The 26,444-nt window shown below is 36.6% G+C and overlaps 1 protein-coding gene and 1 pseudogene across 4 annotated transcripts in view; both read left to right on the top strand.

Annotated features, from left to right (window-relative positions):
* The window catches only part of nkain2 (sodium/potassium transporting ATPase interacting 2), a 1,134,729-nt gene extending 1,126,786 nt beyond the window's left edge, over positions 1 to 7,943 (top strand). For 2 of the 4 annotated variants that reach the window (XM_039748404.1, XM_039748407.1), the window contains 3 exons: positions 3,600 to 3,681; positions 5,766 to 5,879; positions 6,647 to 7,943. In XM_039748404.1, the coding sequence (XP_039604338.1) occupies positions 3,600 to 3,681; positions 5,766 to 5,835 (152 nt within the window). In that variant the 3' untranslated portion in view covers positions 5,836 to 5,879; positions 6,647 to 7,943. The remainder of the gene's footprint in view (positions 1 to 3,599; positions 3,682 to 5,765; positions 5,880 to 6,646) is intronic. The other 2 variants (XM_039748405.1, XM_039748406.1) reach the window with 2 other exon arrangements.
* LOC120525803 lies at positions 150 to 726 on the top strand (annotated as a pseudogene).
* Positions 7,944 to 26,444: the final 18,501 nt, after the last annotated feature.

Raw genomic sequence — 26,444 nt, 5'->3', positions numbered from 1 at the left:
AAAAATGTAGTGTGCTTCTTGACACAAGCTCAAACATTCATAAATGGATTCTTTTGACATTTACACTAGCACTTCTCTCTATAAAATGCTACTGCCATTCTACAGGGCATTTTGCTATAATATGCAGTAGTTGTTTCTTAATCTTCTTTTCGGTTCTGGTCTTACTGCAAGCTGCAGAGATGTTGATGCCCAAGAAGAACCGTATTGCTATTTATGAGCTCCTGTTCAAGGAGGGTGTGATGGTGGCCAAAAAGGATGTGCATCTGGCCAAACACCCCGAACTGGCTGATAAGAATGTCCCCAACTTGCACGTGAATAAGGCCATGCAGTCCCTGAAATCTTGCGGGTATATCAAGGAGCAGTTTGCTTGGCGCCACTTTTACTGGTATTTGACCAACGAGGGTATCCAGTATCTCAGAGATTTCCTGCATTTGCCTCCTGAAATTGTACCTGCAACCCTCTGCAGGCAGACTCGTCCAGAAACTGCCAGACCTCGACCAAAAGGTTTGGAAGGAGAGCGTCCAGCTCGTTTGGCCCGTGGAGAAGCTGACAGAGATACATACAGGCGGTCTGCTGCCCCACCGGGTGCTGACAAGAAAGCAGAAGCAGGTGCAGGAGCTGCCACGGAGTTTCAGTTGGTTTTGGCCGTGGCCGTGGACAGCAACCACAGTGAATTACGTTTCAATGTTTGTACAATAAAATTCTATAAGGAAGAAAAAAAAAAAAGTAGTTGTTTCTTAAAATGATATTCAGTTGATATTGATATTATATTGTTTATCATAGCATCAGAGATTGAAAATGTGTTGTGTGTTAGAAAAAAATTGGAAATATCTCTCTATTATAAAAAAAAATCCTGAAAAAGGAAAAGCAGGGCGACGATATGTGATCTTCTCGGAAGTTCTCAGAAGACACTTAAAAGACCCGCAAGACGCAAACAATATCAAATAACACTCAGACGTGTAAAGGTACATAGCACACACAGATCCTGTGCTCTCAGCACATATAAAGCGTAGAAGGACAATGCATTATAGATGAAATGTCAACAAAAGAAGAAGAAAGAGCAGTGCGGAGAAAAGAGACACAAAAGTGTTGGAGTGAAAAAAAGGCAGATAAGAGATTATGAAAGCAGTGGAATTTGAAAGGCTCAAACAAACAATGGTGCGATACTTGCAGAGAAAGGTAAAGAATATGAAAGCAGTAAAATTCAAAAGTATTGTAGCATCCCAGCCAGGTTGAAGCCTTTTTTGTTTTAAGTGACTGTTAGGTCCGATTGAGGGATGGTGGAGTACAGCACGGAAGACTGATAGCAGCGCAATGGCACTTCCTTAGCATGCGTTCAGCCGCCCCTCCTTTGACAACACAAGCAGCATTATACATCCTGAGAAAGAGATTTAACCACGCCTGGGTCCGGAAATAAAGGACAAGTATTGTGTTTACAACGTCACGCGAGACAAGGTAGTGAGACATCAATTAAAACAAGTCCACGGACATCTAACCTAGCAGTTGTTGGATTGCTGCTGGCAGACACGCTTCATGTGCTCCCAGCTCTTAAAACAACGACAAGAGACAAGCAAATCATGCAGCTCACCAGCAGCAAAAAGCCTGCAGATGATCAGAATACTTCTCCTTAGCGTGCGTTCAGTCAAACTAACCTGCACCCCCCCCACCCACTTCACAACGCGAGCGACAGAGATGCAAAGTGGCAAAAGGACAGCTGTTGTACAGGCTTTAAAATGATCGGGCAGCAAGACAAGCAGAACAGGCAGATCGCCAGCAGCAGAAAGAACAGCAGATGATCCGATGGCATCTCCTTAGCGTACATTCAGCCGCACACCCTTCACAACGCGAGCAGCATTATACGTCCTGCAGGAAAGAGATGTAACCATGCCCTGGGCCAGAAATAAAGTATTGTTTTTACAAAGGCTTTAAAATAAAAGTGAAAATAATGTTTATGTAAAAATTCCCATTAAACTAACAATCTTTTTAAATTGTATACCCGGTAAACCAAACCCAGGGGTGGGCGAGCGAAGCGAGCAGGGGGCAGAGCCCCTTAGTATTAAAGAAAGAAATTTATCCTCAACTAGGACCTCTTTGAGTTAGGAACCAGCACCCTGTTACAGAAATCTACTAAAAGATATTACCTTGAGCAGAAGTGTCACAAAATAGTCACAGAACAAAGACAGAGGGTCATACTTATTGCTAACTGAATTTATGTGGCAGCCCTGAATTAATCTTAACATTTGCTTTAATTGGTTCATTGGCTTACATCATCTGAATATTTACTCTGATTGATTAAAATACATAAGATGTTTTCAGCAGAGAGAACAGCCAGCTTACACACCCAAAATAAAAGTCTCACTCTGTCACATTCGTCTCCTTCTCCATATCACTTCAGTTCAGCTCTTACAATTTTATGGAATGTATTTACATGACAAGTACATGAAACTATCAAGTCTTACTGGGTACAGTACATGAAAGACATCAGCCAATTTCTTAAGCCAGCTCCTAGAAAACTGTCTCCTTAACCCTTTTCAACTGCCTCTTCGTGATAAGATAAATGCTATATATTTCTTTTTAGAATCCCTGAAACCTATGGAAAACTTTGTAATAAAGATAAAGTCACCAAAAATTCCTCCGCACCTCTCCATCAGCATCTTTTGTTTTGTAAATGAGTTGATCAGCGCAAGCAGCAAGCAGCCTGCTATCCCCCCACTGACACAGCTCAAGTCGCAGAGAAGTTTCTCAGAGTTAAAGTCTGTTTGTCTTGGTGTGAGGTGCATGGAATCTTAGAGAGTAAATAATAAATATATTGTCGTTTGGAATGCATAAATTTCATGTGTGTTCCGTGTCTACAACAATCTGGCCAAATGTTGGATGACAGGAAATGTGAGAAATGCAAATTAATGTTGATTACATAACTAAAAAAGAAACATTTTTCATATTTTAGTAATAATTGACAAAACGTAGACATTTAAGTGTATAATGTGTAAAGACTGAAGTCCAAATATTAAATAAACACTTTCACAAAAGGTTAATGTATAAAAAAAACAAGTGTGTTTTTATTCAAGCCAAAACACTTCATGTAGTAAAACGTATATTACCTCTTGATGGTTCACTTTATTCACTTACAGTTATGTATTGGTCAGACATGCAAGTTTCGTTGTACACGGAACAATACTAGCTTGCTACTAATATTGATTTTACCATAACAATATGTATTCTATTTTTTTACACCATATATTTATGCATATATCTTTATTATTTTCCTAGGTTAAAATGTTTTATGGCTGCTTGTTTGTTAGTGCCATTACCTCACTGTCCCCGAAGAAATTAATTGGCACATTTTACCCATGTCAGTCCAAAGATAAGAGATAGCCCTTCTTCCTTCAACATCTCAAAGATGTACCTATTCTACACTGTCTGAATATGAATAAGCGTTGGTGTTTGAGTGATAATGCACTGCAATATGCTGCTGCCTTGTGCCTAGAAATGCTTAAACTTAGATGAAATTAAGTTTAGGGAATACATGCTCTTTTTGGATTAAGTGGTTTTCAGAATATTCTATTTTTTAATTTTATCTTTTTTTTTTGTTTTGTCAGTTGACTTTATAGGAGGCTTTGATTCTTACGGATACCAGGGACCACAGAAGACATCGCATTTACAACTACAGCCAATGTATATGTAAGTACCACAGCATTCCTTCCATTCTTCTAATCTCATACATATGGAAATTTGTTAAAATTGTAATTTACACATTTAGTTAGATTGCGTACCAGTCTTGGATTACTGATTTGTAAAAAAAAGAAAATGAAAGTAACACAGACAGAATATTAGAAAGTAAATTAGGCCAAATTAAGTTAAAACACCCAGCGTATTTATATACTGTAAAGGGTAATGAAAAACTGTACTAATCAGCCATTAATGTATAGTAAAATTGCAATGTACATTAAAACCCTAGTTAAAATTTTCAGTTTTCTAGTTCAACACTCTAAGGGAATATGTTTAATTATTTTATGAAGTTCACCAATTTAAGGAGAATACTAAATATGGACTTTAAAATCCCATTATTTTAATAAAGCCTTCCTTTCAAACCTTGTATTGAACTCAACTGTCACAAACCTGTGTTTATTTTATGAATATGCCTATCCCATTAACAACTGTCACAATGTATTTCCATGCATCTATATATTTTATGAAAGATCTAATTCCATTAAAGGTTTCTAGTCCCAGCAATAAGGACAAGACAAAGGGAAGCCATGGAAGCCAATTAGGATAAATTGAATGTGGGCAGAATGGGAGAAAACTCATGTGGCCATGAAAGACTGCAAAGTCAAAATTCCAGTGAACTCACAGATCCAAGAATCTAAACTTTAGAACTGCTTAATGCCAACTCTAAATATTATATTCAAGATACACATTGTAACTACTGTCATGCCTTTTAACATGAAGCAAGTGAAAGTTAGTGCAAAAAAGGCAATGGGAAGTGTACACCCTAAATTTCAAAGCTACCTTTACTTCTCAGATTGCCAGCTTTTTAATGTACTGTAGCAGAGGTTGGATTTGCCCATAGTCCCTTTCAGAAAATGAACCATGAGAGGTGTCAAGTCTCCGTTCCCATGCTCCCAGTCTAGCCATTCAGGCAGATTAAAGGTTTTACAATAGATTGTAAATTTGAATATTGTAAAAATAAAAAAAAAAATTAAATGTCTACTTCCTTTTCCAAAGAGCTGCCATGGAACAGTAAGGGAAGGAGGTGGCTCCTATCAAGTTAGAGTAGCTTTTAAGCCTTAGCTATTGGAGGACGGGCAAAGCTATTTCAGAAAATTATTGAAAGAGCAAGCAGCAGCAGATAAGGCAGTGTTAACTTTACCCTGTCAAATTCACTTAAACCAGTTTTGGGGGTGAGATCCTGTATTATTCTATGTTATATAATTGAAGATATTGCACAAACAATGTGATAAATTTATGTACACTAATCTGACATGCAAATAAAGGTAGCTTTTTTGCACAAACAAACCTGCTATATAAATCAGTTAAAGCCTATGTAAAGAGGTTATGTTTAAACATGAAAGTAATAATAGTTTAAAATTCTATAGAAATAAAGCCTATTGATACACATTTATTAAACAGCTGTAAGATTTAATAAAAAAGCACTGTAGAAATGAATCTGTATTGACTTCAGTTAGCATCTTGTGAATGAAGATCATCTGCTTTTTAGTTAACAATCTGAATAAAACTAGAAGTAAGAATTAAGGTTGTAAGGTGAAAGCTAAAAGAGAGGCTTGGATAACTGTTCTCTTGTAAAAAGGCTGTGATCAGAGATAAACTATTTTCCAACAACAATAGAAGTTCTTTTAATTAAAAACACATTGTATGCTTCCATGCTATCGTTAAATATATATAAACATAGACAATGCCTTCCTTTCATTAAATAGTGTCATTTAAAAAATATAGGTTATGCAGGATGAAAGTTTTGTCTTAATACTATAAAGTACCTACACATTCCTCTGCCTTATATTTTAGGGCAAAGTGCAGAACAACATGTTAACTTTAATTGGCCAAGTAGTCAAACTGTTCACAGTAGTTTAAAGTCACCTCTCAACTTAGGAGCTGATTACGTCTCGCGGCTGGGCCTCTAGATATTATTATGCAATATACACTGTGCAAGAGCTGCAATAGTTGCAAGTGAAATAAGAAAAATTGTTGTCTATTTGTTGATTACAATGCACTATATTTTTACACTTTTTATATTATCTTACACCCAGCTGCCAAGCAAGATCCATACGGAGAGTTGAAGACAGTGAATTCTACCCCTGCAGTGCAAAATTATTTTGAGATAGGAAGACCAATAAGCAATACATCAGGAAAGTATTATAAATGTAAATCAAAGAGACTATTTTATAACAAATCATTATGTTATGGATTACATTTATGCACATCCACTGATACAGTAATAACTTAGTGGTTATGATTTCCTAGCATTTCAGCCATTCCATGACAGATATTTACATACAACCAATCAGCTTTAAAATTAACCTCTGAATTAATAGCGATGTAGGAAAAAAAGGGTAACAGAGTTTTTTTCTTCAAGGCTCACAGGATTTTTTCCATGCCTTTCTGAATGACAAGGAAAGGGTTGTTTTATTATTTCTTCTTCAGCCTGACTGATTGAATATAAATAACTGTTTTGGAATGACTCCAGAAATGGATGAAATGTGAAGAAAATCAGATCTAATAATTTTATTATGTAATGATCTGCATAGCAACACTATAGCCAGGCCTTATAAAACAGACTAAAATATTGTTACATTTACAAAGAAAAATAAATACTTTATGTACCTACAAACGTTGAAGACTTACTCAGATTATACTCAGATTGTACATATAGTTAACATTGGAATTATTCAGGTAATTGCTGCAAAAGTGCACTCTAATTAGGAATTCATTGTAAAATATTGACTTTGTATACTCTGTAATACGTTTACCATTTAATTACACAGGAAATGGTTCCATATTGACTAGCATTATTTTAACTTTGTTCACTGTGCTTTGCAAGAATACTGTGGCTTGCTCAATGTAATTTCTGCAAAAGGTATCAATGATTCTATAATATGCCCACTATAATTCTTTTTCTTTTTCTTTTTAGGTCAAAGTAACACAGAAGACTGCCTTACAAACAAATCAAAGAATAGTGACCTTTGTTTTTTTAGATGTCTTAAAATGCTACAGTGTCTTAAAAAACTGATTTACAGAAGAATTCCTTTCCTGTGTTCTAACCTCAACAACTAATGGGAGTGCAATGGGATTTCCTTTGATAATTTTCACAAAAAAAGATCCAACGAGAATGATATGGAAGCTCAATCATGCAGATTTTCTGAATGCTGTCTTCACTGCCAGAGTATGAGAGATATACAGTCCAGTACAGTATATGACAATGAAATATCTTGAACTGAAGGTTATTAATAGTAACATGTGTATGCAGAGATATTACTCTTTTCATGTGCTCTGAGTGGTGTTAAAAGTGCCAAGTTTAATAAATAGACAGTAAGTGTTGAGAAAATGATGACTGTCTATTAGGTATTCCAGCCTCGAACTGTTAACAGCCTTTTTGGCAAGAATACAAAGCTGGATTTCAAGGTGACGCCTAATGACAGCTACAAAACACACCATCTGAGAATGTTAATGAAGTATGACTTTTAAATGCTGGTAACCATCAGGGAAGTCCTTTATCTCCTTCTGTTGGCTAAAAGCTTAGAACACAGATCAAAAAAAAAAAGAAAAGGTGTGACTTTTGTAGTTGTACAACAAAACTAAATATGCTTTAGTCAAAAAGAAATTGGTTCCTGCATTCCTATAGGCAAACGGTACATATATCAGGTGTTTTATAAAGGAGCATCCTGTGTTTTGTGAAAAAACAAAGGGAAATAATGTAAATTTCAGTAAGCAAAGGCCAATTTAAATGTGTTTACCTTTTTATAGTTAATTCAGAAGTTTACTATAATGTGTAGGTAAGCCTTTTTCTTACAACTATACGAAGGAAAATCTTTGTATTGGTGATTTCCTGTTAATATTGTGTTAAGAGGGAATGTAGTGTGTGACAGAATGTGTATTTTATCTTCCCTGTGCTGTGGCTGAAAATTGTGCTTTGTCTTGTGGGTGCGACAACTTTTAAAACCTAAAAGGGTAGTTGTTGCACCTGTAAAAACTTGACTTTTTCATTGGCCCCTAAGATTAAAAGATCTGCTTATAAGGGCTTGCACTGCTATTTTTATCATAAACATTACTTAGTTTACCTCTTTTTAAATGTTCAAGGCACTACAAAAGAATGTAAATGCTGGTGTAAGTACTGTAGTCTCATTTTACCTGAGGAGAAAAACCCCCTGGTTGTATTTATATCCACTAGAATAACTTGTATTCAGAGGAACAAACAGAATAAACCTCTCCAAAACAATTTTGTTTTCTTTTAGACTTTCAAAATGTGTTAAAATGTTCATTTAGGTCAATTTCAAAGCATATCCAAGTAACAAGGATATTAATGCACTTGTTAGACAAGAAGGGTGAAAAGCTCGGTAATCCGGGAGGAGCTCAAAGTGTAGAGCCACTGCTCCTCCGCATCGAGTGGAGTCAGATGAGGGGGCTCAGGCATCTGTTTAGGATGCCTCCTGGACGCCTCCCTGGTGAGGTGTTCCGGGCACATCTAACCGGGAGGAGGCCCTAGGGAAGACCCAGGACATGCTGGAGGGACTATGTCTATGTCTCTCGGCTGGCCTGGAAACACCTCAGGATTCCCCCGGAAGAGCTAGTAGAAGTGGCCGGTGAGAGGTAAGTCTGGGCATCTCTGCTCAAGCTGCTGCCCCTGCGACCCAATCTCAGATAAGCGGAAGAGGATGGATGGATGGTTGTCCACTTTGTTAATGATGAGAAATTATCTATTTCATTCTAATGATGTACCATAGCATTCTCAAACCTGCTTTTGTCCTAAGTTATGGTCCTGAACATGGATGAAGCATTTTAACCATTATTCTTCAAACAGTTTTGCATGATGTGTTTTCACCTGACCACAACCAACTGCTATTTACCTATTAACCAATCAGTTTTGAAATGAATTTCTACATGTTGGAATCTGTTTAGTCAACATTTAGGTTGATTTTACTTTCAACTTTCCTATGTATTATTATAATATTCTTCTTTATGAAATATTTTTTTTGTATATTTTCTGAACCTAGTGTCTATTTTTCAGTACAGAGTTGTAGGGAACATTGGAAGAAAGTCAGTTGACAATCCTTACATGAATTCATCCATAGTGAATTCCCTTTCAGATTAAAGCTTTTTTTTTTTCTGGAACGAAGGATGAAGGGATTAGAAGGCCTGGAGGTCTCAGTTCCTGGAGGGCCACAGTGGCTAAAGGTTTTTGATTAAGTCACTTTTTAAATTATTAAGCAGTTACTGCTGCTAATTTACCATACTTCTTTTGCCTAAATTACAAGTGACTTTCATTTTAATGGATTCATTTTTTTCACTAAAAAAAGGAGAAGCAAAGTGAATCAACACATGATCAGGTTAACTTGAATCCCATGTGTACCTGTATCTTTCATACAATTAGTCTCAATTAATGATGAGCAAACCCCACTGAATTCACTTTGCCTTGTTTTGCGAAACTGCAGAAATGTTTGGGTACTTTGCAGAACTTGGAGAAATGCATTGGTGGCAAGGGGGTAGGAGAGAAACTGAACTATTGTTCAGTGGATTATAACAATGTAATGCCTTTTTTTCAGTGTTCCTACAGACTAGGGAAGCATCTGCTAACTATGCTAGAACGATTATTGTGGCCAAATAGTGACCTAACTTGTGAGGCTGCCATGCTAACCATTGCACCAACATTTCCCCTGAAATAAAATTAGCAGAATTAAATATCATTAATAGTAAAATTTCTTACAGACTTTGGCAACAGGAACAAGAAGCATGAATTCACCGAGTCTTGATACCCTGACCAAACAAATGCAAACAGAATTTTTGTTTTCTTTTACTCCTAAGGCTTTTGCTTATTCACTGCCGCTGCTACCAAATAAGCTCAACACTAAAACACATTCATTCTTTGCTCCTTCCTGTTTGCATCAAATGCATGGCACTCTGGGTTTATATTACTAAAGGAGTAGGCTCATGTATTACACACAGACCACATACTGTACAAGTCCTTAAAGACCTGAATACACCAGTATATTTCCGTTTTCCTCCTGTGTACATATTTTGTTTTTAAATGTAAGTTTTATGCCAGTTTCTACCATACCAGTAAAACAGTTAGTAAATCCATACCATAGGAAGAAATTCATCCAGCATAGAAATTGATCAGACATACAAAACAGTACTAGAATCAGTGCTGGGTTGTCTATTCTAAGATTGATTGCCACAGTTCAGTTATGTTATGCTGGTGTTGCAAAACATCTTGGGGTGCTGAGAAAAAACAATTCAGACATGAGCATCAGTAGGCTTTGCAACTTAAGAACTAAGTTACCCAAACTATTCTATAACATTTCAGTAATTATTTACCCCTCTGATGCTGACCTTTCTGATCATAAAATAGGTCATTACCATAGCCATGTATGAGAAGAGTTCATAATTAATTGCAGGATTACGGTATTTGAGGGTTCCATTTGTGTGCTTCTTTCTCTTGCACAATTTGGCTCAAAAACTAATGATCATATTGTCATCTCATAACAGGCGTAAGTTTCGTTTGGTATTTTTCTATCCAGCTGTTTTAGATCTAGATCGTCCTCAAGAAACTGTGACACACAGATGTACACACCCATTATCGAGATATAAATGTTTTTGGTATCAAGGGGCTCTAAAAAGTTGGGATCCGTTGAAAACCAGAGACTGAAATTTTTGACAAATCTAAAGCTTTTGCTTCTCTTGCATAGATGATAGGTTATGGTGGGGAGGGCACAAAGTAAAAAGTAGTTTGTCTAAGCCAAGTGCACAGTGAGCATTCAAGAAAATATTCACGAACAAGTTTGCCAGCAAACTCAGCAAATTTACTGTGAAAATTGCTCTGACAAATTTAGCCAATCAAAAGTAGTTGATAAATGAAAACAAAAAAAAAATAATGAATGTCTAAGAAATAGTGACCTGCTTCACATTTAGATGCTGATTTCAGAAAGAAAGAAAATCAGTCCTGTAAATGATGGATGTGGCAGAATGAAAACAGAATTATATAGTTGATTTCATTGACCTAAATTAGAAGACTGGCATGAAAAAGGTGGCTATCCAGGAATATTTTGTTTCCAGTTAAGGAAAAAAAAAAAATAAAAGTAAGACAAAAGCAGTATTATAGTAGAACAAGTAAGTGGTTACTAATTAACACTAGAATTACCAGAGCCTACGAAAAAACTCGTAATTCCGTCCCACCTTAAACTGCTTCTTAAATCCCTTCACACCTCTCCGCCAGCGCCCTTTATCTTCTAAATGTGCTGATAAAGAGAAGCCGGCTATTCCATCCCCCCACCAATTTAGAACGTGCACGAACTTCTCTCAGCTCATGCCTTGATTGAGTATCTGGGAGTGAAGTGGAGTTTTAGAGTGAAATAATAGATCGTTGTTTGGAACACACGCATTTCATGTCTGTTCCGTTTCTACAGTAATCTGTGTCAACACATTGTTAAAACAGAAACTTTTTTATATTCTAGTAGTAGATGACAAAATGTAGGCATAAACTATATAATGTATGAAGCCTGAAGTCCAAATAGCAAAGAAACATTTTCACAAGAATAACACAATTGCACTTTTATTCAAACATATAACTGCAGAAACAAAAGCCGCCTTAACATGCGACATTGACATCAGTTTACTATAACTGACTCCGTGGTTCAATAGATAAGCCCCGCTTGAATCAAGGAGTCACGGGTTTGATCCTGCGCCCCTCCCTTTTGAGCAGTAAACTGTTCTTAGTCTTACTGTTTTAGAATAAAACATACCTTTTATTTTAGTCTGTAACAGCCGGTGCAATTTATGATCTTTGTAAAGGTTAGCTTTTTTTTTTATTCACTTTTCACTCTCTCAGTCGCGTTCAGAATCAATCCATACAACCCCATCTGACACGGCTGTTTTCACTAAAGACGCTATAGCTCTGCAGTGTACCACGATGCATACTAACGCCCCGGTTCTGACACACAAACGCTGGCGAAGCTGCCTTCTTCGTATCTCACCGTCACTTGCTTTTCTTTTTATTCAGTTTTATTGAGTGTTCCTGCCAGTCCCGCATGTTGCTGTATGCTTTTTCTTTTGCACCCCAGGACATGCAGAAGAAGAAAGAATGGTAAAGACCAACTTCGGCGCTATATGCAATCATCAGACACTCCCCATCTGCCCGTGTCGTTCAAACACAGGAACATATATTGGTGTAAAAGTATAACAAAAGTGCACTTTTATTCAAGTGCACTTTTTCCATCGCCTTTTCCTGTAAGAAGCAGTGTACACACTTCTCTCTATGCTGTGGTTTCTATTACACACCTGAAAGAAAGAGACAATACATATGAACATATCCAGCATACAGCAACATGCGGGACTGGCAGGAACACTCAATAAAACTGAATAAAAAGAAAATCAAGTGACGGTGAGATACGAAGAAGACAGCTTCGCCAGCGTCTGTGTGTCAGAACCGGGGGGGGCGTTAGTATGCATCGTGGTACAACGCAGAGCTATAGCGCCTGTATTCTGTTTCTTTTGTACTCCAGGGCACGCAGAGGAGAGAATAGTAAAGAGCAGTAAGTTCGGCGCTATATGCAATCATCAGACACTCCATCTGCCCGTTGTTTTGTTATACTTTTCAATATTTTTTATACTGCTCAAACGGGCATGCTCAAAAAATACACGTGTAATGCCACGAAAAGTGCACGCAGACACTTCATTTCGCAAACAAAACAAGTGCACTTTTATTCAAAACTACCTGTATAACCGAAGAAAAAAGAAAGCAAGATACAGTAGGCGATTGATATGACATCTTGCATGGTGCAATGCTAAGAAGTGCAGATTTTCATTCCGTGCTATATAAAATCATCACATTCAAATATTAACAGTTCCCACACACCCAAGGACCGTCCTTCCTACATTTACGACACGTGTACTTGTTGCCGTGTACACACCTCTCTGTGCTATGGTTTCTATTACACTGAATGAGCACCTGACACTGTACTTTCTTCCCTGGGGGAAGGTCCCGCATCAGAGAATTTCCAGTTCCTGCATAAATTCACACCCGATCTGACGCTGTTCGTTTTCAAATAATATTGCATTAGTGCGATTATATTTTCACATATATTGTCTTTCTTTCAGGTGTGTAATAGAAACCACAGCATAGAGAGAAGTGTGTACACTGCTTCTTACAGGAAAAGGCGATGGAAAAAGTGCACTTGAATAAAAGTGCACTTTTGTTATACTTTTACACCAATATATGTTCCTGTGTTTGAACGACACGGGCAGATGGGGAGTGTCTGATGATTGCATATAGCGCCGAAGTTGGTCTTTACCATTCTTTCTTCTTTTCTGCATGTCCTGGGGTGCAAAAGAAAAGCATACAGCAACATGCGGGACTGGCAGGAACACTCAATAAAACTGAATAAAAAGAAAAGCAAGTGACGGTGAGATACGAAGAAGGCAGCTTCGCCAGCGTTTGTGTGTCAGAACCGGGGCGTTAGTATGCATCGTGGTACACTGCAGAGCTATAGCGTCTTTAGTGAAAACAGCCGTGTCAGATGGGGTTGTATGGATTGATTCTGAACGAGACTGAGAGAGTGAAAAGTGAATAAAAAAAAAAAAAAGCTAACCTTTACAAAGATCATAAATTGCACCGGCTGTTACAGACTGAAATCAAATGTATGTTTTTATTCTAAAACAGTAAGACTAAGAACAGTTTACTTCTCAAAAGGGAGGGGCGCAGGATCGAACCCGTGATTCCCAAGCGGGGGCTTAATCTATTGAACCACAGAGTCAGTTATAGTAAACTGGTGTCAATGTCGCATGTTAAGGCGGCTTTTTGTTTCTGCAGTTATATGATTGAATAAAAGTGCAATTGTGTTATTCTTGTGAAAATGTTTCTTTGCTATTTGGACTTCAGGCTTCATACATTATATAGTTTATGCCTACATTTTGTCATCTACTACTAGAATATAAAAAAGTTTCTGTTTTAACAATGTGTTGACACAGATTACTGTAGAAACGGAACAGACATGAAATGCGTGTGTTCCAAACAACGATCTATTATTTCCACTCTAAAACTCCACTTCACTCCCAGATACTCAATCAAGGCATGAGCTGAGAGAAGTTCGTGCACGTTCTAAATTGGTGGGGGATGGAATAGCCGGCTGCTCCTAGCTTCTCTTTATCAGCACATTTAGAGGACAAAGGACGCTGGCGGAGAGGTGTGAAGGGATTTAAGAAGCAGTTTAAGGTGGGACGGAATTACGAGTTTTTTCGTAGGCTCTGGTAATTCTAGTGTTAAGAAAGTGTCTGAAATGAAACCTTACAGCCACTGTGGGCCTCCAGGATCCGTGATTGATACCCCTGTCATAGGAGAAACCCAAAGTCTTACATGAAAAGAACTTGCAAACTCTACACTGAAGGCACTGCAGTTGTGAATCAAACCAAGATCTAAGTACAGAGGCAGAGATGCCACTTGCTACCATACTTTGTGCTTGTAGAAAATAGCACACATTTACACTTTCAAAGAAGAATTTTTAAGAGTTAAGAAAATGTGTTCCAAATGTTTAAAATTATAGAAATTTCATAGAATTATTTACCTCCAAGTTTACTCACTTAGATTTCATGTCAAAAACTTGCTTGAAATATCAATTTTGCATAAATTAAATTTGACTTTCCCAATATCAGTAATCAAGTGAGGTTTATAATTTACAAAGCAAAGACAGGAATGGCATGACAAAAACAATAATGATGTTTCCTTAAGTTTTCCTGAATAAAAAAATACCAAAACCTTAAACAAGCCACTTATTGAGTGAAAAGTTACAGTATCTGAGATGTGATGGTTGGCTAGACCATACTCACTGTCTTGTCATCTAGAAAGTATACAGCATTTGCTTTTGTTATTTTTAAGTAACAATGTAGATGGCTTGTAGATAAAGCAACATCATTAATTAGGTTTCAGCATTTTCACCTTTTTATACAAAAAAACTGTGATCATGGAAGATTATTATTTATGTAGTAGATGCCTTCACCTAAGTTGACTTGCAAAAGCAAATCCTAATAATATGCAGTCCATGTGATTAGAAAAGTACAAAGTTGACAATCGATACAAAGCAAAATTCAAACCTGAGTATAGTTGTAGTACTGTAGTATTCTCCAAGAATAGGTGAAAATGTAGAACTCACTATCACAGTGTCAAAGGATATGCATTTATTTATATTAAATAAGGGACCAAGTAGTCTGGCTTTCTCCCACACCTCTAAGTGCATGTAAGATGAACTGAAGACTAAATTGACCGAGTATGAAAGGCATTTGGAGTACTTGGGAGAGTCGGCATGGCGGCGCCCTGTGACTACCTGTGGACCTGCCCAAAGACAAGAACATGTCTTGTGTCTGATGCTCTTGTATAGATGAGGGTGTCATAGCAGGTACTATGAGGGTTATTTTTTAACAATTTCATTGAAAACCGGTTTCTTTTTCATTAAAGTTACTAAAGTAATAGGTTCAAGAAGTGAACCGATAATACTTAATGCTAATTTTGAATTTTGAAGTTGCAACTTTATATTTGCTTTGTTTTTTTAGTAATCTAAAAGAAAGCTTTAGGAAGGATTATTCCTGGTTGTTCCAGTGTATTACATGTACAGGAAAAAACAGGTTTAGAAAATTGGTGGATATCTATCAATCTTTCTAAATATTGATCTGAATTAAAAAATGAAGATTATGTTTAGCCCATTAATAGTGTTAAATTTGTCAGAGATGGCCACATAAAATTCATTGCTGTTCTTTAAATGTAGTGCATACAAACTGGTAAACTTGTGGTTTTGATGTTCCTGATTTTTTCTGTAGTGTGCACCATCCTCATATATGGGAGTTTATGCTACCATTAAACCATGTTCTTAAAGAAATGTAACAATTAATTAGAAGGATTCAGAATTAAGTTACTTGCAAACAAAGTGAACTTTAGTCTCACAGCATTTTGTTGAATGGCATTATACAGTATAGTGCTTGTTTCTTGTTGAGCAACATTTAAGGCACTTTATTTGGGCCATACAAGAACTGAGGTGGTAGTCTTCTACAGCGCACAGTGATTCAGTAGACTAACCAGTCTCATCAGCTACTAGGACAATGCACATATTGGAGCAAAACTAATTTGCAGTTCATTCTGTTTCACCAAGGATGTGGAATACCCTTATACTGCTCTTCTTCAGGTGTTCTGATGTTTTCAGGTGTCTTTTGTTCCAGTACAGTCAATCCTATTCAATAAGTCAGTTTTAAACTTCACTATCATGTGGCATGGTTTAGATGTGTATCACTCTCTCCCACGTATTTGAAATTATTTATGCTTCAAACCCTTTTTCTGCATCCATTTAACTTTACTTTCCTTTGACTTTAACTAATTTAGCTTTATGTTGATAGTCAAAGCTAAATGTAAATCTGCTAAGGAGGATCATCCTTTGAGGGAGTTCTGTGCCTACAGTAGAACATTAGAACAATCTGTATGAGAACAGTACATTCAACCCAGCAACCCCACTTTATTCTTCTAAAACAACATCAAGTCTAGTTTTGAAAGTACCTCAAGTCTTGCTGTCTACCACAATACTTGGTAGCTTATTCCTTGTGTCTACATTTCTCTGTGTAAAGAAAAGCTTCCTAATGTTTGTGCGAAATTTACCCTTAACAAGTTTCCAACTGTGTCCCCTTGTTTTCAGTAAACTTACTTTACTATAACAATTTCAATCCAGTGCACTAAATCCTTTCATTATTTTAAACTCTTCTATCATGCCCCCTCTTCATCTTTTTTGCTTAAACTTAAAATGCTCACCACTTTTAATATCTTCCTCCTAACTCATACTTTGCAGCCCTGGAATTGACCCAGTCGCTCTTCTCTGGATCTTTTCTAGCACTGCTATGTCCCTTTTGTAGCTTGGAGACTACTCTTGAAGCATTGGTTCCCAAACTTGATTGACTTCGTATGGCACTCTTGAATAACTTTCAGAGTACTTTGGCTTCTCTCAGCACTCACCTTGGCAATGTGTAGTTCAAGTTGATGTCTACAGACCACAGTATCAATGCTCTGGAATGAGGCAGAGGACACCAGTACTTGAATTCAGGAACAGTAGGCAACCTGAATGTGCCTTGCTTTTGATAAGGAGATAAATTTAGCTGTCATAATCGAGGAACTTTATGCTCAAAGTCACACAATTTCAAACATTTTAATAATGGAGTAAAAAAACCTAATTACCTCAGAATTTTATGAAGACAGATTTTATTTATTTATTATTTTTTTTACTGTACAAGCAAGTTTGGAGGATTTTGCTTGTGTTTTTGTGGATGAGAAAGGAAGGTTCTTTTTTAAATTCAAATGGGGTTCTTGTGTGCTTTTTATTCTTGCTGGTTTATGATATTACAGGCTGAGTTTAGAGATGATTGCTTGGATGAATATTTGTCCTGAAACAATAGAAACCTGATTATATCAGATGCACCATTCCTCTTCTAACATGTCAGCAATTCTTATCAGGGTATAAACGATAATGCACAGGGTGATTCTAATGGGTGGGGCCCTGAGTTATGATGTATTACTGTCATAATAATGAAGAAATCCAAACGAAATAAAAATCACAATATTCCTGGATAAATGTATGAATGAATGAGGCATGGCGCCCTTCTGTCTAGACTGTCGGCGGGCAGCAGAATGTTGTCATCTATCACCTACAGCAAGCTCCTGTGTACACAAAGTTCATTCATTGGCAGCTCCCCTATTATTTGGATGACCGTGAAATCAGTGAAGGTTATTTCCAGCAAGATGGGGCAACCTGTCACACGTCAGCTCACACCTTGGCACAGATTGAATCGTTTTTTGGCAATTTGGTCATTTCAAAGGGACTATGGCTACCTCTTTCCCCGGGGCTGTCACCTGCGGATTTCTACCTTTGGGGAGAGCTAAAAGGAAAAGTGTACAAGAACAAGCTTCGTAAAATGGAACAATTACAGCGAAACATTAAACAGAAAATTGCTGCCATCACACCTTGTGGATACCTTTGCTAATATGGAGTGCCGTGTCAATCTGTGTTTGCAAGAAGAAGGCGACCATCCTCAACAACGAATGTGATTGGAACGTTTACACATCTGTCAAGGTATGCACTGTATTTGTTTTGTTTCTATTGCTTCATTATTACTTGAGTAACTCATCATAACTTGGGCCCTCTTCCATTAGAATCTCCCTACATTAAAATACATTTTAATATAAAATGTTGAAAATAATATATTTTTAGCATATTCTTTCTTAATTCTTTCTATTTATGTTCAAGCAGCTGCTATATTATGAACACATAAGGGTACAAATGGCATGGTTTATTGCTCTACTGTTGGTTGCCTTTGTTTTTTGTTTTATCGATGATTGACTTTTATTTATAAAAACAATTGTCTTAACAAGCAAGTGAAATGAAGGACAACCTGACACTGGATCAGCTCTTGTAAAAGCTATGACGTTTCTCATTTCTGGCAATAGTTGTGACTAGAGACAGAGAACGGAAACAAGCCATTTAATTAACAGTTGAGAACAACTTAGTGGCACCTCACCAAGACATTAGATAGCCTAAAAAACGGGTGGCAGACTGTGTCAAGGATCAGAGTTGAGAGCCACCATTCAAAAGGATTTGTTGAAACCAAGTTGTAGTTATTTCTGAGTTCATGTATAGTGTACTGGACTTGTAACCAAAGGTGTAGCTTTCAGAATATCACTTAGTTTTGAAGAAATTACACTAAGTTGCTGTATTGTGTATTCTCTACCTTTACATTTACAGGAGTTGTCATATCACAAGAAAGCTACAAACATGTAGTAAATATTGATAATGTGTCCAAATCAAAAGAATACAAAGTATATAATAAAGAAATTTTAATTTAAACATATTCAATTCTAGTCAAAAAAGCATGATCTCAAAAATTTGTACATCTGCAGATATTTAAATATCTTTAACAGTATAAGCTAAGGGATTAAGGGTGTTGATCTAGATCGGTGGCTTCCAACCTTTTCCATGCCCTGCACCCTTAGAGAATGTTTGATTTATGTTCGCACCCCCTACAAATATATTATAACATTTGAAGATGACAATTTCTAATTTTTGAATCACAATTTGAACCACATAGAGAACTGCAGGTGAACAAAGTGAACTTAAAAAAAACAAGCTTTTAAGTCGGTTCATGCAATTTAAATACAAATTGAACAATTTAACTTTATAAATCTCAATAATCTTGTACATGTGTCCTCCATGAAGCTTAGACCCTCAAATGACAGTACGGTGATTGTTGTAGGCCGGAAAGCATCAAGCGCCACAAGGAAATGACACAATTAATGACTGAAGGATCTGAGAGGATTGGAGACTCAAAATTGAAGCAACAGGTGCCAGAACACCAAAAAGCAATGAACACAGTCGATGATCTTTGTCCACTGAAAACACCCACACTCTGCAGTTAAAAAACTGATACTGGTTAAAACTGCTGAGCTACTGCAAGCAGGACAGATGGGCTAAGTGTAGGCAGCACGTGTTGCATCCAATTCAGTCCTCCTTGTCCTTCCACTGGCAAAAATGTCAAACCTCAAATTCAGTGACATTTCATGGTTGGTCAGAAATTACTACTAGAACTCGTCCTTCTGTATGGATCATTGCAACGTCCAAATTCCATTCTTTTAAAAAAATTGCCATTATGGTCACTCCACCGCAGCAAGGAACCCATGAGAATGTGCATTTCTATGGCTTATTCACAGGTAATAATTGCATATACAATGCTTGATTCTTTTCATATTATAGAACAGGAGCCGTAACTAATAAATGACCTACAAGTGATGGCACACTGCAAGACACCAGTTGCACGATGATAAAGTCGGACAATGCACCTCACTAAATTTTGGTGAATCACGATGCAGCCTTTCTCTTTATTGCACCCCCTAAACTAGATTGTTAAAGCATTTGCTTGTAAACAAGAGCATGTTTTCCAGAATTGGTTTATTTAACAGTATTTATGTAAAACTCCATTTTGGACATTGTGACCATACGACTGGATGAGTTGACTTGTGGATTACTGTATGTAACAAGAATAACATGGGATTTTTTCATGGATGTTTGATATTGTAGTGCATATTCTATCAGAAGCTTTATCCCCATTTTACATGAAACATGAGCTTTAAAAAAATTATCAGCTATCACAACAAAATACATGAGGTGCTTAATGTATAAAAAATATAATTTTTTGGGTGGAGAATTCATTCAAGCTTAGTTTTTTCAGAAAAATGTCACATTTCAAATCTTTGATTCCTAGCAATATTCTATTGATTTGTCTAATGAAGGAGACATCAGTCAATGAAGATGCATTATTTAGGAGTTTTACAAGATTTGTAAGAAAGATGATCAACAAGTTGGCTAAAGAAATACATTCATACGAAATTGCACCTTTTTATTAGCATACAATTAAAGTTGTCATAAATCTAACTTGAGATTACCCAGTAAAAGTAAATTTAAAAACCAACAACATGTAATCTACTATCTTGTTATATTTTTGAATCATTGATACTACTGTTAAGAGAAAATTAACTTTAAAGTTCTGATTTCTTTTTTGCCAAGCTAACTATTGCTCTGAATAATATGCAAGACCTGTTGATTACTTATATTGAATAATTTGGAATATTCAGAATGAGTTGCATAGAACATTGGCTCTCAGATTCAGGTCTGAGTGCCAACAGTGGCTGCAGATTTTCATTCCAACCAACTTCCATGTTTAAGTAGGGCTCTTATCTTAATTAAGCAATCTATTTAATAGTTTCTGTGTTTGGTGCCAATATATAAATAATAAAATTGGGTTTGCTAATCACTGAAATGTAGCAAGCATTGAGTTATGTTACAAATGTATAATAAAGTGATTTTTTTTTTTTTTTGCTTTAAGATTTTAATTTTCATAATGCTTTTCACTTCATTTTTCCAGTTGTACTGGTCATTTAAACAGTTATTTACTAATGAGTATTGTAGTGGGTATGACACTTATAGCTGTAGCCTCACACCATTCGGTATCATCTGTTCTTATGTCCACTTCATTTGTCATTAATGATTAGTATTAGGATACAATTAAGTTAGTACACTTCACAGAAAAATGGGTGACAAAATTGAGTTATGCATTTGATATTGCGATAAAAGTATATTTATAAACTTATAAAGTTAAATCTCATACTGTTGCACTGAATAATAGTGAATGCAGAATAAGAAAAAAAAAGGATTATCTAACCAATGAGATCAATTAGTGGAAAAACAAGTCACAAATTTTAAAATGTTTGAAAACAAATCTGTGGGCCCCCATGACTGAACTTTACAATCTCTGGTGTAGAAGGATTTTTTTATACAGTACAATTACTAGGTTGACAGACACTGGAAATTCTACAGTTTTGATTAGAAATATGTCACCTTTATTTACATTAATAAAGCAATTCATTCCAGTAATAAGGCTAAGTCATTGGATTTTTCAAAAAAATCCATGTTCGCTTTTAGAAAATGGTCCTTTGCCATTATCTCTAATACAAAATACATTCGCTTGAAATTGGTTTTCTCAAATAAACAGCCAGCTTTGACCTTATGGATTTATTGTATTTTACAAAGTTGCCATCACTACTTGTGCTGCAAAAACATTTAGAATTCCCCTAAAATTGTTGGTTAGATCTTCTACCTAATGCTGCTGTCCTTTGCACGCTGGACTAGTGCTGTTTACTCTCTGGAAATACTGGCTACTTTTTCTGTTCAGATTTAGTGCACTAAAGTTAATAACCTATATATGTGTGTTATTTGTGTTCAGTATTATAAAGGAGAGTATAAGCCTTTATGGCGCTTAGCACGCTTTTTAATGGTAAATTTCATACAACTGAAACATAAAACTTTAATTCACAGGGACAACTGTTGATTCATGTAGTGAGCTAACTAATGGTGTAATTGAAAACAGGAGCTTTGTGACCATTAGGTTTTCACTCTTTGTCTTCCTTGAACACATTGTTGAGCAGAATGACCTTAGTTTGTCTAAATAAGTATGAAATTATGCTTTTATATACTCTAATTTTTCCAACATTATCAATGCGGAACCCATGACAAACTTAGATAAGTATTTAATTAAATAAATGATTACATGAAAGGAGAGCTTTTGAAATTTTAGAACACGTATGAATGCAGTGGTTGGTGCGGCTGCTTCACTGCAACAAGGTCCTTTTGATTCATTTCATCCCTGTCCATTATCTGCTTCCACATGGGTTTTCTTTGAGTTACTTTCTATCAGTTATCAGTGTCACAGAGGCAACAGGATGTGCAACAGGCACCAGTTCTTCGTGGGAAATTCCTAAGACCCAATCACCCAGAGTAGGGGTTAGATTTATAAAACTTGCAGACACACAAAAGGAGGCTCAAAATGTGCATACGCAACTTTTCACACAAAAGTCGGGATTTATAAAAGAAACCTAGATGGGAGAATTTGTGTGTATTTATGGCAACTCTGACCCATCCTTGCTCAACATTTTAGTGAAACTGGGAAACAATAATACAGTTGATCTAGCAGGGAAATGCGGCCTAACCAGTTATAAGTCAACTAATGCAGCAAATAGTTCATGTAACAAAGCAATTATTACTATATGTGTTTATGTGACAAACATATTAAAGCTAAAAGTGATGAATAAAATGGATAGGCTCTATTGTAGTTCTCTTTTAAGTGGGTCAATAATGTGCATTTTCACTTAGGAAGTTTATTGTTTTTCTGTCAGTTTATTTGGCTTACCTGTTGTCATTTCTCATGATTAGAAGCCAAAGTAGAGTAAATAGCATAGGTGTGATTCACTTCCGCATACAGAAAGCTATAACTACAGTATCTTTCTCTATAGTCTATTCATAGCCTAATGGTTTGACACAATACGGCTTGTTTCGCACAGCATCAAAACTGTGCAAATGTCCATATATGAAAGGAATGCGCTTTTGGGACAGGCAGAATTTTTTTGCCTATGATGGTTAGCTTATCAGCCCATTTTGGCTTCCTAGAGCCATTTGGTTTTCTTAATGTAATTAGGGCAACTGACAGTACTATTACCAATAAAGGCACCTGGTGAGAATTGCACTGTCTTTTTAATTTTATTATGTGTGAACAGTGAGATTTCATTAACCCACAACTCCTCTGTGATGCCAAGATGAGAGTGACAGATAACAAGGCTCAGTGGCCCAAGTAAACCCGTGGCTCATTTATTTTGAGGCAAAGCGACATTGGCAGATGATTTCCTCACAATGCTGCTCTTTGTGACGCCATGCTTGTTGGTGCCATACCCCCTTTACCACTTTATTATTGGGGTTTTTAGTTTGTACAAGAGTACGCTCATTTTTATTCCAATGCAACAAAACTACTATGAATGTTAAGAAATGAATTTCCACAAAAGTAGGCAAAACGTTCTGTACATTGACTGCAAAATTTGGAGTACTATTCATTGCTTTTTACATGTGTAAAGCATGGCTTCTTACTCATCTTCATTTCAGTAGTATTAACATTGTTTGCAATAACCACAGTCTTTAAATATTTTTCATCAACCTAATATAAACACACACTACTGTAAAAATATACAACGTCACATGTGTACATAAACATCCTGCCAGATACAATAAAACTAGATGATGTAACATCACTACCTATATCAGGTGCAATCCTCCTCATTTAAAAAGAAATAAACATTGTCTTTTACTGGTTGCTCAAAGTACAGAACCAACAGGCTTTGCAAAATATGTTGTATTAAAATATAACAGAGATGAATCTTTGTATCTTATAACACTAGCATAAAAGTGTGCCTTCTTGCCATAGGGTTAATTTGAGATAAGGTATTCAGTAGTTTAATTCGTCTTCTAAATTTTAATCACCCTTATTTGCCGTGGCTGTTTACAATAAAAAGGGGCCATAATCATTTTGACTTCAAGACAAAACAGGTTATTTTACATACAAATGTATTTACTTTAATGTGTAATTGTTTTGCAGTATCAGGATAAAAATATGTTCACTTTTGTACTAAAAACCATAATAATAAAAAAAGAACTGTGCCTTATTTTTTATTAAAGTTTTGTCTTGCAGTATGGCACTGTATCAGAAAAAATTCTATATATTTTGTTTCATGTAATAAAATTAAAATATCAGTTTATTCCCCAAGTTCCATCCATAAGTGCACCACTGTATGTTTATTAAAATATGCTAACTCCCCTTCAAGGGTTCTCACCGCTTTTGAAATTTAAACATAACACACACTTCTCTTAGCTTTGCCACACCTCTGTCTTTGAAATTTTGTCACCTAGAGTTGTGCTTGAAAGTTTGTGAACCCTTTAGAATTTTCTATATTTCTGCATAAATATGACCTAAAACATCATCAGATTTTCACTCAAGTCCTAAAAGTAGATAAAGAGAAACCAGTTAAACAAATGCGATAAAAATATTATACTTGTTCATTTATTTATTGAGGACAATGATTGAATATTACATATTTGTGAGTGGCAAAAGTATGTGAACCTCTAGGAATAGCAGTTAGTTTGAAGGTGAAATTAGAGTCAGGTGTTTTCAATCAATGGGATGACAATCAGGTGTGAGTGGGCACCCTGTGTTATTTAAAGAACAGTATCTACCAAAGTCTGCTCTTCACAACACATGTTTGTGGAAGTGTATCATGGCACGAACAAAGAAGATTTCTGAGGACCTCAGAAAAAGAGTTGTTGATGCTCATCAGGCTGGAAAAGGTTCCAAAATCATCTCTAAAGAGTTTGGACTCCACCAACCCACAGTCAGACAGATTGTGTACAAATGGAGGAAATTCAAGACCATTGTTACCCTCCCCAGGAGTGGTCGACCAACAAAGATCACTCCAAGAGCAAGGCGTGTAATAGTCAGAGAGGTCACAAAGGACCCCAGGGTAACTTCTAAGCAACTGAAGGCCTCTCTCACATTGGCTAATGTTCATGTTCATAAGCCCACAATCAGGAGAACACTGAACAACAATGGTGTGCATGGCAGGGTTGCAAGGAGAAAGCCACTGCTCTCCAAAAAATAAAACATTGCTGTTTGTCTGCTGTTTGCTAAAGATCACGTGGACAAACCAGAAGGCTATTGGAAGAATGTTTTGTGGACGGATGAGACCAAAATAGAACTTTTTGGTTTAAATGAAAAGCATTATGTTTGGAGAAAGGAAAACACTGCATTCCAGCATAAGAACCTTATCCCATCTGTGAAACATGGTGGTGGTAGTATCATGGTTTGGGCCTGTCTTGCTGCATCTCGGCCAGGACGGCTTGCCTTCATTGATGGAACATTGAATTCTGAATTATATCAGAGAATTCTAAAGGAAAATATCAGGGCATCTGTCCATGAATTGAATCTCAAGAGAAGGTGGGTCATGCAGCAAGACAACGACAATAAGCACACAAGTCGTTCTACCAAAGAATGGTTAAAGAAGAATAAAGTTAATGTTTTGGAATGGCCAAGTCAAAGTCCTGACCTTAATCCGGTTGAAATGTTGTGGAAGGACCTGAAGCGAGCAGTTAATGGAAAAGGAAACTCACCAACATCCCAGAGTTGAAGCTGTTCTGTCTGGAGGAATGGGCTAAAATGTCTCCCAGCCGGTTACCGGAAATGTTTAGTTCCAGTTACTGCTGCAAAGGGGGGTCACACCAGATACTGAAAGCAAAGGTTCACATACTTTTGCCACTCACAAATATGTAATATTCAATCATTTTCCTCAATAAATAAATGACCAAGTATAGTATTTTTGTCTCATTTGTTTAACTGGTTTCTCTTTATCTACTTTTAGGACTTGAGTGAAAATCTGATGATGTTTTAGGTCATATTTACACAGAAATATAGAAAATTCTAAAGGGTTCACAAACTTTCAAGCACAACTGTACTTCCACATGCCATTAGTAGTGTGTATGTTCTGTGATAAATGTGTAGCCTCTTTGCACTTCCTGACCACCATGGTCAGCAAGCACTGAAGATCAAAGTCAGACTAGGCAAAGAGAAACCTGCAAGATACAAGCCTCACATCTATAAACTGGACGTTCTTGAAACCTGTCTTACACTTGTTTCAAAGAACATCAAAAATAGGTGAGCCAATATTGTGTTTCTAAGTGATTGTTTCTAACAGATGTAATTTCACTTTGCCGTATGTATTCATCTTAATATCAAATATGTTCTAATATATCTTCTAATGTTTACTTGGCAAATACCAGGCCAAATAGCATTTTGAGGCAATCATGGACCTGAGCACAATTCTAGCACTACAACCAAAATTACAGTACAAAGTCATAAACATTCTCAAAAGCACAAAACCATATCTTATATATAAACGTCTACGTGTGGAAGTGTGTGTGTCTGTCTGTCCGGTCCAGAAGTGTGAGGCAACAGAATGAAGCCCAAAGAGCTGGCAAGGTGGCCCCAAGTTAACAAGTGGGAAGAAGAAAGAAGTATGAGGCTACAGCATGGAGCTGAAATAAAGCGACTCCATCACCAAAGTGACACCGCCAAGGAAAGACAAACAAGAGAGAAACTCGTTTAGCCACTGATAGACAATTGGGGAGCACATCCACAAACAAAAACTGCCAACTCTGCATTTCAATTTTTTTCTGACGATTTCAATAGTTTCTAGGTGCCTGGGCTTTTTACAGCACGGGCTTACACAGCTAGTACAGTATAAACTGGATTTGCAAACTTCCCTAACTTTTGAA

This window comes from Polypterus senegalus, chromosome 3, assembly GCF_016835505.1.
Source record: "Polypterus senegalus isolate Bchr_013 chromosome 3, ASM1683550v1, whole genome shotgun sequence".
NCBI classification, from domain to species: domain Eukaryota; kingdom Metazoa; phylum Chordata; class Cladistia; order Polypteriformes; family Polypteridae; genus Polypterus; species Polypterus senegalus.
This window is presented reverse-complemented; position numbering and strand designations above follow the sequence as displayed.